At 45.0% G+C, this 18,783-nt stretch overlaps 1 protein-coding gene across 7 annotated transcripts in view; it reads left to right on the top strand.

Moving 5' to 3' along the window:
- The window catches only part of DGKH (diacylglycerol kinase eta), a 105,732-nt gene that overhangs the window by 68,464 nt on the left and 18,485 nt on the right, over positions 1-18,783 (top strand). For 5 of the 7 annotated variants that reach the window (XR_013394055.1, XR_013394059.1, XR_013394057.1 and 2 more), the window contains exons 18-28: positions 926-1,043; positions 3,172-3,282; positions 3,425-3,521; positions 4,748-4,855; positions 7,092-7,205; positions 8,445-8,579; positions 9,381-9,547; positions 9,867-9,972; positions 13,531-13,623; positions 14,733-14,852; positions 17,713-17,821. Coding sequence is in view for 1 of the 7 variants with exons in the window: in XM_077933429.1 (XP_077789555.1) it covers positions 926-1,043; positions 3,172-3,282; positions 3,425-3,521; positions 4,748-4,855; positions 7,092-7,205; positions 8,445-8,579; positions 9,381-9,547; positions 9,867-9,972; positions 13,531-13,623; positions 14,733-14,852; positions 17,713-17,821 (1,278 nt within the window). In the remaining 6 variants the exon portion in view is untranslated. Of the gene's footprint in view, positions 1-925; positions 1,044-3,171; positions 3,283-3,424; positions 3,522-4,747; positions 4,856-7,091; positions 7,206-8,444; positions 8,580-9,380; positions 9,548-9,866; positions 9,973-13,530; positions 13,624-14,732; positions 14,853-17,712; positions 17,822-18,783 lie in introns of those variants that run through there. The other 2 variants (XR_013394056.1, XR_013394060.1) reach the window with 2 other exon arrangements.

The raw sequence follows: 18,783 nt of genomic DNA on the forward strand, positions 1-18,783 counted from the left end.
TTGCCTCGAGTTTCCAAAAATATACTAGTGTAGTTTTTCTAAGGACCTGTCAAATGAAGCTTGGTTGTTAACATCTTTCTCCCGTTTTTAAAAGAGCTTACACATTGCTCAGGGACGCGGGTGGCGCTGTGGGTTAAACCACAGAGACTAGGACTTGCCGATCAGAAGGTTGGTGGTTCGAATCCCCGCGACGGGGTGAGCTCCCGTTGCTCGGTCCCTGCTCCTGCCAACCTAGCAGTTCGAAAGCACGTCAAAGTGCAAGTAGATCAATAGGTACCACTCCAGTGGGAAGGTAAAACGGCGTTTCTGTGCGCTGCTCTGGTTCTCCAGAAGCGGCTTAGTCATGCTGGCCACATGACCCGGAAGCTGTACGCCGGCTCCCTTGGCCAATAAAGCAAGATGAGCGCCGCAACCCCAGAGTCGGTCACGACTGGACCTAATGGTCAGGGGTCCCTTTACCTTTACACATTGCTCAAGCCTGAGACTTCAAGCTATGACTTTGAGATATGGAGTTCGCCTGGAGTCTTAAAATAATAGAATCAAAGAACTGTAGAGTTGGAAGGGACCCAAAGGCCATCTAGTCCAACCCCCTGCAGAAAGGAAACTCTGAAATGATGGCCCAGAGAGCTTGGGGATGGAAAAATAGCGGGGGGTTGGTATAGTTTTGCTGCTTCCCATCTTCCACGGATCCCATTTCTCCCCAGGTCCTTTTATTTCCAGTAGAAAAATGGACACCCTGAAAAACATTCAAAACTAAAACAACCTCATACGAAATATTTCCACTTTTAGAATGAGTGAAATGCTTTTCAGGGTAATGTTTTAGCTACCCACTTCTCATCCTCCCTCAAAATGATTTCTAATAGCTAAGATAAAACTGAATTAGTATTGGCTAATTGTAACATGCATTTTCCTGTTTTCCCATCAGGTCTAAGAGCAGGCCTGGCGGCTTCCATTGCCGGGAGCTCTATTATCAGCAAAATGTTACTAGCCAACATTGATCCATTTGGTGCTACGCCGTTTATTGATCCTGATCCAGAATCATTGTAAGAAGGAAAATATGTTTTGCTTAATCCTTATATTTTTCTGTTTCACATTTACTTGGCAGTCTTATTTCTCTCTCTATACCAAATTAATATCCAGAAAGTCATGCCGCAAACGAAGGAAAGTTTGAGTGGCTTTAATGGATTCAAAAGTCCAGAACTCTTTTTTTTTAAAAAAAGATATTTATTGAAATTTTCAAGAAAATCCAGAAAAAAGAAAAAAAATTAAAAACACTCAACGTTTACAATCCTTATTTTCAATAACCTATTTCTACGACTTCCCCACGCCTCCCCTTCTTGTATTCCATTTCCAATTGTTAGTTCAACAAGTTCTTGTCCCCAATTTTTAACCTTATTATATTTAGTTCATTATTATATTTAATTCATTTTATGTATCCAATTTTAACTTATATACATCAGTCTTTATACGTCAGTACGCCTTCTTAAAACCTTTTTCTAAGGTCGACCCAAATTCCCTTCCACGAATTCCCCATTTTTATACTAATAACAAAACAAAATAAAAAGAATCAGAATATAATTGTACACCCTTTGGATTCCCAAACCCCACCCCCCCTTTCCCGGTTTCGATCCCCAACCAATGTCCATCAGTCTATCTGCTATCAGCCTGGAGACCTCACGTCCGAGGCTCTTAATTCTCTCGCAGTTCCTCTCTGCCGGTTTTTTTGATAGTCCTTTGTATTAAACACCAAATCTCGGAGAAGCAAAAGTCCAGAACTCTTAAGTGACAAAATTGTTTCTTAAAAATAAAAACAGCAGACCTACACAATTGTAGTTCCCAAATGAGGTCAGTAGGTGGTCAGCTGTTCTATCTAGTGTGGTGTATTGGTTAAGAGTGGTGGACTCATAATCTGGTGAACTGGGTTCGCTTCCCTGCTCCTCCACATGCAGCTGCTGGGTGACCTTGGGCTAGTCACACTTCTCTGAAGTCTCTCAGCCCCACTCACCTCACAGAGTGTTTGTTGTGGGGGAGGAAGGGAAAGGAGAATGTTAGCCGCTTTGAGACTCCTTCGGGTAGTGATAAAGCGGGATATCAAATCCAAACTCTTCTTCTTCTTCACATTGTCCTAGGAAGACCTGATAAGTAATGAGTTTTGGACTTGAGCTAGAACTTCAGCTGCGGCTACCTTGTTCCTCCTTCACACACCTTCCTCCGAAAACAGTTTTAAGAGCAAGAGGAGAGACGGGATTAACAAGAGCAGTAGGTCTCCTCAAGCTGTGCAGCCATCCACGCTCTGTTTTTCTCCTCTCCCCTCAAGAAAGGAATGGAAGGGGTTGGGCGTGGAGGGACAAAAAAGAGAGAATCTTCACATCTGTTCCGTGAGCAGTTGTGCAAATCAAAACACCTTCACGGTGGACTGCCCCAACTCTGCAGCAACTCTGTCGGCGTGGGGGATTGCAGTGGGCAGTGGGCTCGGTGACAATCAGGTTCCCCACCTTATGCAAGAAGATGCACCGTATTTTTCGCTCTATAGGATGCACTTTCCCCCCTCCAAAAATGAAGGGGAAATGTGTGTGCATCTTATGGAGCAAATGCAGTCTCCTTGGCTTCAGCGATAGCAACGCAAAGCCTCTGAAGCGCAGAGGGAGCGCTCCCTCCGCGCTCCAGAGGTTTCGCGTTGCTTTCGCTGAAGCCAGGAGAGCAAGAGGGGTCAGTGCGCACCAACCCCTCTCACTCTCCAGGCTTCAGGGACAGCCGCCTGAAGCCAGGAGAGCAAGACTCTCCTGGCTTCAGCAGAGAGTGAGAGCTGCACAGCGCCCCTTCAGCCAAGCCGGAGGAGAAATGCTCCGTTTCTCCTGCCGCTTCACTGAAGGGGCGCTGAGCAGAGAGGTTGAGATTTCCCCCCCCCCCTTGTTCTCCCCCTCTAAAACAAGGTGCGTCCTAAAAGATGAAGAAGGAGGAATGGCCAAATATTTATGGAACACACAATTCTGTTGCTAGCTCATGGTGTGTGTGTGTGTGTGAGAGAGAGAGAGAGAGAGAGAAATGTGGGGAAGTAGTATAGAATCGGTTGAAAAACTATAAATGTGTCATTGTATACTTGTACATACAGTTTTTGCAATCGACCTTCGCTATGATAAGGTTATAATGCAGTTGCAAATTTGTCTACAGGGAAGGATATTCAGAGAAGTGCGTCATGAACAATTATTTTGGCATTGGATTAGATGCAAAGATTTCATTAGAATTTAATAATAAACGAGAAGAACACCCTGAAAAATGCAGGTAAATGAGTCAGAACCAAGATTTTAAATAGAAATATTTTCTGCAGACATGTATGTAATATTTTTTTTAAAAACTGCATCTTAGCAGTGGTTAGTGTGTGAACTATATGCCTGGGCATGATCATTTTTCCTTTTCCTTTTAGAAGCAGGACAAAGAACATGATGTGGTATGGTGTACTTGGTACTAAAGAATTACTGCAACGGACCTACAAGAACTTAGAACAAAAAGTTCAGCTTGAGGTAATATTTATATATCCCTAACTGCATCCCTGTCAGAGTCGGGCTGCAGGAACAGAAGGCTCCCTTCCCTTCCCCAATCCCTACAGGACAGTCCCTTCATACTTACTTGTTTTATTTATTTATCTATCCATTTCATTAAAAAATTACACCTCTTGATTGGAAAAAAAGCACTCAAAGCAATTTTAAAAAAAGATTAAATCGTAAATTCAGGGAAAATTCACAATACATACAAGAAGTTAAAATACTAAAACAGATTAAAATTCACATCAGCGTTTCTAAGTGTATGAAACAAAATAAATAAATTTCTTCCAGTAGCACCTTAGAGACCGACTAAGTTTGTTATTGGTATGAGCTTTCATGTGCATGCACACCTCTTCAGATACACTGAAACAGAAGTCACCAGACCCTTATATATAGTGAGAGGGTGGGGAGGGGTATTACTCAGGAGGGTAGAGGGAATGGGTGATAGACTCAATGGGTATGGTAAACCTGTTGACGACTGTTAACGACTGCAGTTGGTCTTACAGGAAAAAGCAAGGGGCGAGATGGCTAAAAATAGCTTTATCATGTATAATGAGATAAGAATCCAATGTCTCTATTCAGACCAGGTCTCTCCATGGTTTTAAGTTTGGTAATAAGTCGCAATTCAGCAACTTCTCTTTCCAGTCTATTTCTGAAATTCTTTTGTAATAAGACAGCTGCTTTGAGATCTTGTATAGAATGTCCTGGGAGATTGAAGTGTTCTCCTACTGGTTTCTCTGTCTTGTGATTCTTGATGTCAGATTTATGTCCGTTTATTCTTTGGCGTAAGGTTTGGCCTGTTTGTCCAATATAGAGAGCTGAAGGACACTGTTGGCATTTGATGGCATACACAATGTTAAACGATGAGCAATTAAATAGTCCTGAGATGGTATGTGTGATGTTGTTGGGGCCAGTAATGGTGTTGTATAGAATGTCCTGGGAGACGGAAGTGTTCTCCTACTGGTTTCTAAGTGTATGGGTAGCCTTGCTTACCCAGGCACCCAAAATAGTACAGGGAGGGTGACTGCTTGATTTCAACAGGCAGGGAGTTCCAATGTGTAGCCGCTGCCACACTAAACGGTTTAATGGGTATAGAAAATCTGTGCTACGTAAACTAAATGACCTTTAGGTCCAATATGTGATTAAAGGATATAGCAAATATTTTCAGGGATCATTTATACAGTTGTTGTTTTTATGCATTACAGTGTGATGGACAATACATCCCCCTCCCAAGTCTTCAAGGCATAGCTGTTTTGAATATCCCAAGCTACGCTGGCGGGACTAATTTCTGGGGCGGAACCAAGGAGGATGATGTAAGCAGGGTGAAGGGGGTTGTTTCTAAAAGTGTTTTTGCCTCCAATGTCCTGTGAAGCAGAATTTCTGCTGGTTCTATTGACAGTATGTTCAGGTTTGACATCTCCAGAAAAGCAATGACAAACCTAGACAGCATCTTAAAAAGCAGAGACATCACCTTGCCAACAAAGGTCCGTATAGTTAAAGCTATGGTTTTCCAAGTAGTGATGTATGGAAGTGAGAGCTGGACCATCAAGAAGGCTGATCGCCGAAGAATTGATGCTTTTGAATTATGGTGCTGGAGGAGACTCTTGAGAGTCCCATGGACTGCAAGAAGATCAAACGTATCCATTCTTAAGGAAATCAGCCCTGAGTGCTCACTGGAAGGACAGATCCTGAAGCTGAGGCTCCAGTACTTTGGCCACCTCATGAGAAGAGAAGACTCCATGGAAAAGACCCTGATGCTGGGAAAGATGGAGGGCACAAGGAGAAGGGGACGACAGAGGACGAGATGGTTGGACAGTGTTCTCGAAGCTACCAGCATGAGTTTGACCAAACTGCGGGAGGCAGTGGAAGACAGGAGTGCCTGGCATGCTGTGGTCTATGGGGTCACGAAGAGTCGGACACGACTAAACGACTAAACAACAACAACTCTTAAAATGCCTACATATTTGTTATTTCTTCATATATGCATAAAATAGTAAGGCTTTCGTCACGCTGCAGTTCATCAACCCCAGCGTGATGACAAAATGACAGGCAGAAGACCCATTCGGAGAGAAGGCAGCCGGGTACACTTGCCCTGGGCCTTGAAGCCGGCATGGGGGGCTCTGCCAGGGGCCTGCTGGACTTGGCATGCCAAGAACACCCCTTGTCAACTTGGGGACTTAATGGGTGAAACGCCCATGATTGTTCGTATGCACTGCAAGTCTTCGATTTGCTGGTCCAGACTTGAATAAAATGTGTAGCGTCAGACGGGGGGCCAACTTGAATAAAACATGGAGGGGGGGCAGGTAAGCCCCACCCCACATAATCAATCATATGACATGGTGCGCACACACAATCAACTTCAGGGAGGCCCAGCCCCCTCAAATTTTATACTAGGGGGCTGAAGACCCCTTAGCCCCTAGGAGTTGGCTCCTATGGGGTCAGTTCAGATTAGGCGTTGACATTGTGGTGCATCTGATGAGCAAGACTCCCACCCAGGAACCCAGAGAAGCTCTGCATGGGCCCGGCAGGCAGCTTGGGTGAGCAGCTTAATGATGGTGAAGTGCCCCCGGCCTCGTTTAAAAGAGGGTATGGCTTGGGGAAAGCTGTGGAGGGACAGGCAAGGCAGCAGGCGAGGTGTAAAGAAAGCAGGAAGGGTTGGTCAGGTGTAAAGGGAGGAGGGCTTGGCCAGCTTGGTGGGTAGGCCGGGTTGGTGAGCAGGAGCGTGGCAGCCTCTAAGCGTCTAATATAAACGCTGTCAGAAATTTTGCTGTTTTAAACTTGGAAAAGTTACAAAATATATAACAGTAGGGTTATGGGACGCAGGTGGCGCTGTGGGTTAAAGCCTCAGCACCTAGGACTTGCCGATCGAAAGGTCGGCGGTTCGAATCCCTGCGGCGGGGTGCGCTCCTGTCGTTCGGTCCCAGCGCCTGCCAACCTAGCAGTTCGAAAGCACCTTCGGGTGCAAGTAGATAAATAGGGACCGCTTACTAGCGGGAAGGTAAACGGTGTTCCGTGTGCTGCGCTGGCCTGCCAGAGCAGCGATGTCACGCTGGCCACATGACCCGGAAGTGTCTGCGGACAGCACTGGCTCCCGGCCTATAGAGTGAGATGAGCGCACAACCCTAGAGTCTGGCAAGACTGGCCCATACGGGCAGGGGTACCTAGGGTTCTTTCAGCCACAGGAAAACTGGGTGAAGGGGCTGCCCCAACTGTTGATGGTCAGGAATCATGGAACTGTAGGGTTGGAAGGGACTACGATGGTCCATCCCCCTGGAATGGTGGGGGGCAATGGCTGTAAAGTGCCCCAAGGAATGTGGGGGTGGAGTTGCCCCCAACAGAGTACACCTGAATTGTATCCCAAATGCTTAACGTCTTCATTGAAGTTTGAGGGATGCTGATTTATATGCTGGAGCGCATGATGTGATTTCTCAATTGCACCCATTCCAGTGTCCTCCTCGACGAGTTACAGAGCATAACGGACCAAAGAGTAGCTGGTAGGCTTCCATCAAAAGTGTAAGCCCAGACTTGTGTTTCCTTTCTGTCCACCAGATATTTGGGGCACCATCATTTGATGATAAGATTTTGGAGGTTGTTGCGGTATTTGGCAGCATGCAGATGGCCGTTTCTCGTGTTATCAAGCTACAGCACCACAGGATAGCCCAGGTATGTGTGTCTACTGGGAGAGAAGAAACATAGCTCAAGCGCACACCAATCAAGCGTTGACTTTTCATTTTCATTTTAAGCGTGTTGACCATCATAAATGTCAAAATGCAGTAGCTTTTTGCCCATGAGTTGTAGTAGTAGTAGTAGTAGTAATAATAATAATAATAATTTATTTGTTTATACCCCGCCCATCTGGCTGAGTTTCCCCAGCCACTCTGGGCGGCTCCCAATCAAGTGTTAAAAACAGTACAGCATTACATATTAAAAACTTCCCCAAACAGGGCTGGCTTAAGATGTCTTCTGAATGTCAGGTAGTTGTTTATCTCTTTGACATCTGAAGGGAGGGTGTTCCACAGGGCGGGCGCCACTACCGAGAAGGCCCTCTGCCTGGTTCCCTGTAACCTCACTTCTCACAGTGAAGGAACCGCCAGAAGGCCCTCGGTGCTGGACCTCAGTGTCCGGGCTGAACGATGGGGGTGGAGACGCTCCTTCAGGTATACAGGTCCGAGGCCGTTTAGGGCTTTAAAGGTCAGCACCAACACTTGTGAATTGTGCTCGGAAATGTACTGGGAGCCAATGCAGATCTCTCAGGACCGGTGTAATGTGTTCCTGGCGGCCACTCACAGTCACCAGTCTAGCTGCTGCATTCTGGATTAATTGCAGTTTCTGGGTCACCTTCAAAGGTAGCCCCACGTAGAGCGCATTGCAGTAGTCCAAGCGAGAGATAACTAGAGCATGCACCACTCTGGCGATGCAGTCCGCGGGCAGGTAGGGTCTGCGTACCAGGTGGAGCTGGTAGACAGCTGCCCTGGACACAGAGTTAACCTGGATGCACAGCAGCCACAGCTGTTAATGACCACACTTCTTTTTGGGAATCATCATGAACAATCTCTGAGTGGTTTGATATTCCAGGGGTTCCAGGAGCTTACCCAGGGTTCGCTGTCCTTGGAAGGAGGGACAGTGGAGACTATGGTGTATTTATGATAAATGGTTTATTTACACGGTTTGATCTCCACTGCTGTGGGTGTCCTCACACCTGCATTCCCTGTCCAGGCAGCGCATTCTCTGAGCAGCACTGGTCGCTGATTGTGCATGCGCCTTAGCAGTTTCCCCTCCCCTTCCTTCAATGACATTTCCCGTAGTTCTACGGTATATGAAAATGGGGGGGGGGGGGAAGAGTCTGCAGGTTGACATTTTCATGAAATCACCCTTCATTAAAATCCATTTGCTCTTTTCCAGTGCCGGTCGGTAAAGATCACCATACTTGGAGACGAAGGAGTCCCTGTGCAGGTGGACGGAGAGGCATGGATCCAACCTCCAGGAATTATTAAAATTGTGCATAAAAACAGAGCACAGATGCTAACCCGAGACAGGGTAGGTGATAGAAAGGATATTTTGGCTAATATATAATGGGTTGCCTTCAAGTCCCACCTAGGGTAGACTCACTGAAAGGAATAAACCTGTTAGTCATGTCTATTACCTTCAATGGGACTATGCTGAGTAGGACTATTATTATTATTATTATTATTATTATTATTATTATTATTATTATTTATATACCGCCCTATACCCGGGGGTCTCATTGAATACCACCCAGTGGCGTAGCGTAGGTTGTCAGCACCCGGGGCAAGGCAAGTAATTTGTGCCCCCAAACCCGTGGATTTGTGCCCCCTAACCCTAACCCCCAGATGTTGTGCCCGGTGCGGCCAGCCCCCCCTGCACCCCCCACACTACGCCACTGATACCACCTACTGTCTCCTGTATAAATCCCTTTGTGAGGAATTTGATTTTTCTGTGCATTAAGAAACATAAGTAACATGCAAAAATAAGGTTAGTGTAAGTATGTGCTTCAAATACCTTAATCTTTTTAATGGAGAAGGTAAACATCCAGCCAGCCTCACGTGTACATTCACATGTGTGTGTGCGCACACATACACACACACACATGCAGTTTTTACTATACAGCAGTACTCTGCAGTATTTTGTGTTTGTGTTTGGTTTTTCACCAGGAATTGTATGTTCCCCCCCAAATGCAGACACAAATATTAAGCTTATTTTTGGCATTAGTTTTCATTGTAAAAATTAATAGTGAAGTGTGGTATGAATTATTGTGCATAACGATCCTACATGGAAGTATTGGTATTCATGTCAAACAACTTCCCCGATTCTGAACAGGCCTTTGAGAGTACGCTGAAATCCTGGGAAGACAAACAGAAGTGTGATTCCTGCAAACCGATCCTGAGATCCCCTTTGTACCCTCAACAGGCTGTGGAACTGGCCACTGAAGAGGAGACTTTGCAGATCCAGTCGTCTTCTCAGGCCGCAGAGGAACTGATTAGCAGGTACCTTCGCCTTGCTTTCTTCACGAGGCCTTAAACTTGACAAGATCTGGGTCTGACAATGTCTTTGCATCTAATGTGCCGTAACTTAGACCAAGTATTGTGCTGAAATACCATGTCAGTGGACTGATTCTGAAAATTTTGCTTACCCAACTTGTCCCTCTGTCATGTTTTTGTGCCTATGTGGCTTCCCTGGAACGGAACCTCTGCCCTAGTTGCGAGTGACCTGTATCTCTTTTCTTCCTGTTTGGGCAGCTGTTTATCGACCGAGAATGCTCTTCTCATTTCCTTTCTCTTTTTCCACCCACAACATTTGTTGCAGAATCTGTGAAGCTGCAAAGATACACAGCTTGTTGGAACAAGAACTGGCTCACGCAGTAAATGCATGCTCTCATGCGTTAAACAAAGCCAGTCCAAGTTTTTCGGAGGTAAAGGAAATCTATGGTGCTAGTTGAATGTGATTATTTTGTTATTTATTTCATTTGTCGTTTGCTTCCTATGAGGTATCTTGAAGTTACAGTGGTACCTCGGGTTACATACGCTTCATGTTACATACGCTTCATGTTACAGACTCCGCTAACCCAGAAATAGTACCTTGGGTTAAGAACTTTGCTTCAGGATGAGAACAGAAATTGTGCTCTGGCGGTGCAGCGGCAGCGGGAGGCCCCATTAGCTAAAGTGGTGCTTCAGGTTAAGAACAGTTTCAGGTTAAGAACGGACCTCCGGAACTTAAGTACTTAACCCGAGGTACCACTGTATTTACAACACAGTCAATACATATATGAAACACTTCCCTATATAAAAACAGTTTTAAAAGAAAAACCATCCATTACAAAAACAATTAAAACAATGATTACATACAGAACAGGGTGTACATATATATATAATCCATTTCAAATCCAATAGCAACAGCTCCACTTAGAAGGCTTGTGAAGGAAAGTCTTCAGGAATTGCCTCAAAACAAGATGGCACTTGTCTAATACATCGCAAAAGGGAGTCCGGAAAGTTAGGTGTCATCACCCCTAAGGCCCAGTTGCAACATGGTGCAGAATGGACCTGCAGACTGCCCTCTCCTCAATATACTTGTCCCAGATCTCCTCATGACCATCTCATGTACATGCTAAATGGCAATGGGGGCAGGATGGGACCCTGTGGCATTCCACAGCACAACCGCGAAGGAGCTGAGAAATCACCACCCAGCGCTATTCTCTGAAACCAACCCTGGAGATAGGATAGAAAATACGTTTTAATGTATTTTTAATCTTTGTTGGAAGCCGCCCAGAGTGGCTGGGGAAACCCAGCCAGATGGGCGGGGTACAAATAAATTATTATTATTATTATTAATTTAAAACCGTGTCCCCAATACCCATCACTCAGAGTCTGTTCAGGAGGATACTATGGTTGACAGTATTGAAAGCTACCAACAAATCAAGTAAGAATAACAATTGCATTGCAGAGTTCCCCCTGCAATGCAGGAATCTCAGTTAAAGCATCCATGACAGATGGACATCCAACCTCTTATTATGTCATCACCAGTTTAGACATTGTTTTTCTTTTGGGGTGAAGACAGGGGCAAAGCAGGGGTTGAGCAGTTCCCCCTTCTCTCTGACACCCAAGAGCTCCATCTTCTCCATGCAGAAGACCAACAACTTGCGTCGGACATAGCCTAGGGAAACCTATTTTCAACCTCTCTTGCAAGGATGGCATCACACTTCCCCATTCTTCTGTAATAAAGGCCATCCATCAGGGCCACCAAGGAAGATTCAGTCCCACAAGCAGCCCTGAGCCTCGACTGGAATGGGTGAAGGTTGCCTGTTCCATCCAAGAATACCTGCAAATTTCGCACAGCCTTTCTCCAAAATTGGGGTGTTTGCAACTGGGCATGAACTAGTGGGCCTCTTTTAGGCTTTTTCCGGAATCATTGAATCACCACCTCTTTCAGGAGAGCTTAGACCATTCCCTCCTGCCAATTGATGTGTATTGATCACACTGTAGACATATCAGGTCCTGCCTCCCTCCCTCTCTCCCTCCCCATGCAAGGTTTAATGAGCCTCGAGGGGGCAGTGGTCAAGGGAGGACATGGTTGACCACATCCTTGCAAGCCATTCAGGTTTTCAGGCACCCCCCAACCTTTGGCCCTCCAGATGTTTTTGGACTACAGTTCCCATCATCCCTGACCACTGGTCCTGTTAGCTAGGGATCATGGGAGTTGTAGTCCCAAAACATCTGGAGGGCCGCAGGTTGGGGATGCCTGTTTTAAACCAAATGCATCTTTATGATGGCTGATCAATCTGAAATGAAGCCTTGTTACGTATAATGTTTTAAATGCTCTCTATCTGCACGCTGCACCTCAAGTTTGATTAGAATTCCGGCTGTGGAGGAATGATCCTGTCACTTATCATTTTCGGGTACAGTGGTACCTCAGGTTACATACGCATCATGTTACAGACTCCGCTAACCCAGAAATAGTGCTTCAGCTTAAGAACTTTGCTTCAGGATGAGAACATAAATTGTGCTCCGGCAGCGCGGCAGCAGCAGGAGGCCCCATTAGCTGAAGTGGTGCTTCAGGTCAAGAACAGTTCCAGGTTAAGAATGGACCTCCGGAACGAATTAAGTACTTAACCCGAGGTACCACTGTATTGAGAATGGATTACTGAGGCCATTGACTTTAGGACTGTGTCAGGCAGCTGACAAGGGGGAAAAAGGTTCCCCGTGATCTTTCTTTCTCAGTGCCGCAAGTACAGTGGTGCCCCGCAAGACGAATGCCTCGCAAGACGAAAAACCCGCTAGACGAAAGGGTTTTCCGTTTTTCGATGCGCTTCGCAAGACGATTTTCCCTATGGGCTTGCTTCGCAAGACTGAAACGTCTTGCGAGTCTTGCGATTTTTTTTGCTCCCCCCCTTTTTCTAAGCCGCTAAGCCGCTAATAGCCTTTTAGCCGCTAAGCCGCTAAGCCTTTAATAGCCGCTAAGCCGCTAATAGCCTTTTAGCCGCTAAGCCGCTAAGACTTTAATAGCTGCTAAGCCACTAAACCGCTAATAGCGCTAATCCGCTAAACAGCTAATAGGGTTGCTTTGCAAGACGAAAAAACCGCTAGACGAAGAGACTCGCGGAAAGGATTATTTTCGTCTTGCGAGGCACCACTGTAGAGAACAAGGATGTTTGCAGAGCAAGTAGCACAATATGAGGCCAGCAGGTGATCCCAAAACAGGCACTGCATGAACCTCCCTAGTCCTGGAGGAGATATCCTTCCTGACCCTTAATACAGCATTTAAAAAGGTAAAGGTACCCCTGACCGTTAGGTCCAGTCACGAAGCACTCTGGGGTTGTGGTCTCATCTCGCTTTACTGGCTGAAGGAGCCGGTGTACAGCTTCCAGGTCATGTGGCCAGCATGACTGAGCCACTTCTGGCGAACCAGAGCAGCGCAGGGAAACACCGTTTACCTTCCCGCCGGAGTGGTACCTATTTATCTAGTTGCACTTTGACGTGCTTTCAAACTGCTAGGTTGGCAGGAGCAGGGACCGAGCAACGGGAGCTCACCCCGTCGTGGGGATTCGAACCGCCGACCTTCTTACATTATAGTGGTACCTTGGATTACAAACATCTCAGGTTGCAAACACCTCGGGTTACAAACACTTTGGGTTACAGACTACGCTAACCTGGAAGTAGTGCCTTGGGTTAAGAACTTTACCTCAGGATGAAAACAGAAATTGTGCACCGGCAGCCCAGTGGCAGTGGGAGTTCCCTTTAGCTAATGTGGTACCTCAGGTTAAAAACGGTTTCAGGTTAAGAACAGACCTCCGGAACAAATTAAGTTCTTAACCCGAGGTACCACTGTATTTCAACCCAGCCTTTCAACAAACGTGGTCAAAAGAGTTCAGGACCCTGTTAAGATTTGGAAAGGAAAAGCCAGCTGCGTTTATTTGATTTTTCAACTCTTATAAACTGTTTACGAGTAAATGTGCTCCTTGGTTTTCTTCCCACAGAGCCTTACCAGAAACACTGCCCTGGAAGTCGCTGTCAACATGAAGGCTCTGCATGATGAAACCAAATCCTTGCTAGTAGGAAGAGCTCCTTTGGTAAGTGAACTTTTTCTCCCTGTTCAAATTCAGGCACTGGACAGAGACTTTTCTAAATTTTAGCAGCAATTTTAAGGAACCTCTTGGTTTGTATGATTAATTCTAATTGATTTTAGCCATTGCATGCTTTTTGAAAGTTTTATGTACGTTGATTAGAAATTCCTGTGATTAATAGATCAAATAAATAGATAATAAATACATAAATAAATAACTTGGAGAACTGGGCACTTTTGGAGCAGAACTTCAATATATTTATTTGTGTTATCTCAGCGCCTTGTTTCTTCATCTGTGTGGTGGCTCCAGTTGCTCCTGACGACACATGTAATCAGTAGTTTACAGCACATGTGCCCAGCATTGGTTGGGAATAATAAGAAACGGAAAATCAGTGCAATTTTGAAAGGTGCAGTCTCCATGTTATTCAAAATGGCATCCAATTGCAATTTAAAAAATAAAAATGGTAGTACATTTAATTGTAAAAGTTGGGAAATTACTGTATTTTTCGCTCTATAGGACGCACCTTTTCCCCTCCAAAAATTAAGGGGAAATGTGTGTGCGTCCTATGGAGTGAATGCAGGCTCCTTGGCGTCAGCGATAGCAATGCGAAGCCTCCAAAGCGCAGAGGGAGCGCTCCCTCCGCGCACCAGAGGCTACGCGTTGCTTTCGCTGAAGCCTGGAGAGCGAGAGGGGTGGGTGCGCACCGACCCCTCTCGCTCTCCAGGCTTCAGCGAAAGCAACACGAAGCCTCCAGAGCGAGGCGGGAGCTTGCGCTGCGCTCCGAAGGCTTTGGATTCCTTTTGCTGAAGTCTGGAGAGCGAGAGTGGTTGGTTTCAGGTTCCAGAGAGAGCAAGACTCTCCTGGCTTCAGCAGAGAGGGAGAGCTGCGCAGCACCCCTTCAGCGAAGCGGGAGGAGAAATGGAAGGGGCTCCGTTCTCCTGCTGCTTTGCTGAAGGGGCGCTGAGCAGAGAGGGGGAGATTTTTTTTCTTCTTGTTCTCCCCCTCTAAAACAAGGTGCGTCCGATGGTTGGGTGCATCCTATAGAGCGAAAAATATGGTAGATGCTCCCATTTAAAGGACACAGGCAGGTAACATTTTGTGATTTGTTTCTGCAGCAGTTAGAATCCCCTCATGAAGAACTGCTCTCAACAGCTGTGCACAATTTAGAGAGTGAATTAAGGAAACTGGCTGAGATTCCCTGGCTCTTGTATGTTCTGCAATTAAATGACGATGAGGTGGGTGAAATTCACACTTGCAAGCCTGCTTTCTTTTCATTTCATTTTTAATATATATATTATATATATATATTATATATATTTAATATACTCAGGATACAACTCAAGAAATCACTCAAGATATCCCTCAAGTAATTAAGAAACAAAAGAAGAAAAGGCACACTAGCCTGGGAACTTCCTCTCTGCCCAAGAACATTAGAGGCCACACCTCCTCAACAGTATTTATAGGAACTCAAACACTGAGATCCTGCTCTGTTCCAGTAACAAGAAGCCGAAAGCACCAGCCTGAAGATGACGAGTGAGACCTCGTCGAAACGTCGCCTAGACACCCCAACTTTTACACGGGAAGACACCCGAGGACACCAAAACCTGCATATATATATATATATATATATATATATATATATATATATATATATTAATTTAAAATAAATACAATTATGAAAAACAGACTTACATACAAGTAAACAAACATAGAATCAAACAAACAAATAACAGAAGAATCAAACAAACCACCACACTATAAGATATAAGAAGATTAATATAATTATCTTCATATATACTCCTGGTATTGAACACAATTATAAAACTTATAGAGAATAAATTTAACACTGACTTCCAATTAATCTCACTTAACTTTGTCTATCCATTACTTTATACCGCACAGTTACATATTTCTTATATAATTTCTTTTTACTTCCCTACAAACTTACATTTACACAATACAGGGATCAGTCTAATTCTGGCAAGATGTTTCCTTTTGTTCCATAGTTTTCTAAATATTCTTTAAATATTCTTTTTATTAAATCAGTAAATTGAATCATGCTGGCATCCAAAAACTCCTTTGCGCGTTATATCCATCTTTGCTATTGCTTTTTTGGGGGGGTCAGTGGTACCTCCGGTTGCGAACAGGATCCGTTCCGGAGTTCCGGCCGCATCCAGAGGAATTTGCAACCGGAAGTGCCACTTCTGCACATGCGTGCGGTGCGTAGAGTGCTTCTGTGCATGCTTGCGTGGCGAAACCTGGAAAAATATTTCCTGGTTTGCCACGTTCGCATCCTGAAAGATATGCAACCAGGGGTGTGCGTGTCTAGAGGTACGATACGATAATATTTATTGTCATTGTCCCATACAGAACAATGAAATTGAAAATCTACATCAGGTATTTGGAAACCAACACGTCTGCTATCCCAGCTATCCCAGCCTGGTTAGCCCCCTAAAAACTCTGATACCCCATAATTAAATACAATATACTCCCATAGAGACTACCTTACACTGCATTTAAAACCAAAATCGCATTTGAATACAGTGGTGCCTCGCAAGACGAAATTAATTCGTTCCGCGAGTTTTGTCGTCTTGCGATTTTTTTCGTCTTGTGAAGCACGGTGTCGGGAAAGTTTTGGAAAAGCTTCAAAAATCACCAAAGTCTTTAAAAACCTCAAAAAAGGCTACCACACCGCGTGCTATGAGTTGCTCCTCGAAGTCAAGTCGCAACTGTATTAACGGTGTTAAGAAAAAGGAAACAAACTTGCAAGCCCATAGGGAAAATCGTCTTGCGAAGCAGCTCAAAAAACAAAAAACCCTTTCGTCTAGCGAGTTTTTTGTCTTGCGAGGCATTCGTCTTGCAAGGTACCACTGTAGAAGCTGTTTCTCAGGCGGCTAGTCCTAGTCTTTATAACCCTGTACCTTCTTCCAGAAGGCAGAAGCTGAAAGAGATCATTTCCGGGGTGCGCACTATCCTGCACTATCTCTGCAGCTTTCTTATGGCACCTGGAAGCGTAGATTTGATCCAAGGTGGGGAGAGTGCACCCAGTTATTCTGTCCGCAGTTTTTACAACCCTGGACAGCATTGTTTTGCCCCTGACCATGCAGCTCCCAAACCACACACACAGACCATAAGTTAATACACTCTCAACAGTAGAATGGTAAAATGCCATCAACAGGTACTTTGAGAGATTATTTTCCCGGAGGATTCTCAGAAAATATACCACTGTATAAAGGATCTACATTAGCTCCCAGTGCATTTCTGAGCACAATTTAAAGTGTTGGTGCTGACCTTTAAAGCCCTAAATGGCCTCAGCCCAGAATATTTGCCCGTTCAGCCCAGACACTGAGACGTCTTCTGGCGGTTCCCTCCCTACGAAAAGTGAGGTTACAGGGAACCAGGCAGAGGGCCTTCTCGGCAGTGGCGCCTGCCCTGTGGAACGCCCTTCCGCCAGATGCCAAGGAGATAAAGAACTGTACAACTTTTAGAAGACGTCTGAAGGCAGCCCTGTTTAGGGATGCTTTTAATGTTTGAGGTTTTATTGTGCTTTAAATGTTTTGTTGGGAGCCGCCCAGAGTGGCTGGGGAAACCCAGTCCGATGGGCGGGGTACAAATAATGAAATCTTTAGCATTATTGTTATTGCTTAAACCTACAATAAAGCAGCCACAAATGGGAAACCTTGAAAATATTTTTCCTTCTTCCAGCTGTCTCTCCCCTGCCCCATCCCACCTTAAGTATGTTTTCAAGCCCAATTTAGCTCCTCCGTTTGGGGTGGATTGGAGTAGGTTAGGAAGGGGAATCTTCTGCCTTTTTTCCCTTCTCTTGGCCAGACAGATAACATGTACTGGACATTAAAACTGCTGCCTGGGTGGTCAGATTTGCCTATGTGCTGACATCATGGTAGAGAAATGCAGCTGATTTATAATGACTGTGCTTTTTGAACTGTTCTTGTGACTTTCACCCCCTTTTATTCTGTCTTCCCATTTTTCAAATCCAAGTTCTGTCCTTGAAATTGCCATTCTCTCTCCCCTCCCCCCCCCCGAATTTTTAAGTTTTGCTTCTCAACATTGTTTTCCCCTCTCTTTTGTTTTTAGGATCCTCCTTTGGAATATGCTAAAAGAAACAACAGAAGCACTGTATTCCGCATAGTGCCAAAGTTTAAAAAGGAAAAGGTTCAGAAACAAAAGACTAGCCCTCAGCTTGGTATGCTTTATAAAAATAATAATACTGCAATAATAATGTGGCTATGGGGGAGATGTGGTTCAAATCTTTCATTACATGCTCAGATGATGAATCGTTACTATCTGACTCAGCTTTGAGCTGAAAGGAACCTTGACCCATGTCCTTGCATAAACGACCTGTGGTCTGTTTTTGGAGGATGTGAAATATCTCTCACTGGTTTGACTGTCCTGGGATTAGCTAGCCCTTAAAATCTAATATAGCCATACCTTGGTGGTCAAACGCCCTGGAACTCAGACGTTTTGGCTCCTGAATGTCGCAAACGCAGAAGTGGCTGTTCCAGTTTGCGAACGTTCTTTTGGAACCTGAACGTCTGATGGGGTTTCCGCAGCTTCCGGTTGGTTGCAGGAGCTTCCTGCAGCCAATCAGAAGCCGCAGTTTGGTTTTTGAACATTTTGGAAGTCAAACAGATTTCCGAAACGGATTCCCTTCGACTTCCAAGGTACGACTGTATTCGTTTTCAAACGGTGTCCCAGGAAATCCTTGGGATTCATTTTCATTTCAGCAATGGCCAGCATCCCTTGTCCTCTTGTCCTGATCCTCCTCTGTACTGTACAGTTGCAGGCAAGTGTTTGGTATGTTCTGGGGTGCGCTCTCAGTTTATGCCAGAAAGCAGTGTGCTTTAGAAGCCTGGCCCAGTGTGTTTTTTGAGTTTAAACAAACTTTTCAACCCTCTTCTCCCATTGTTACAGAATGTGTACAGGTTACCACTTCACTAGAGATCTCAGAGTAGGGTCCTTTAGCAGAGAACATTTTTGAAAATGCTAAAAAGAAGAAGAAGAAGAATAGCGAGCACATAATTCTTAATAAATGTAAGAGGCTTCATTGAAATAATTGGTTAGCTGTTGCTTACACTTCAGAGGCATCGTGTGTCACATCCAGCTTCTGAAATGAAATAGCACTGCGTAAAACACATGAAAATTGAA

This window comes from Podarcis muralis, chromosome 8 (genome assembly GCF_964188315.1).
Source record: "Podarcis muralis chromosome 8, rPodMur119.hap1.1, whole genome shotgun sequence".
In the NCBI taxonomy this organism is placed as follows: Eukaryota; Metazoa; Chordata; class Lepidosauria; order Squamata; family Lacertidae; genus Podarcis; species Podarcis muralis.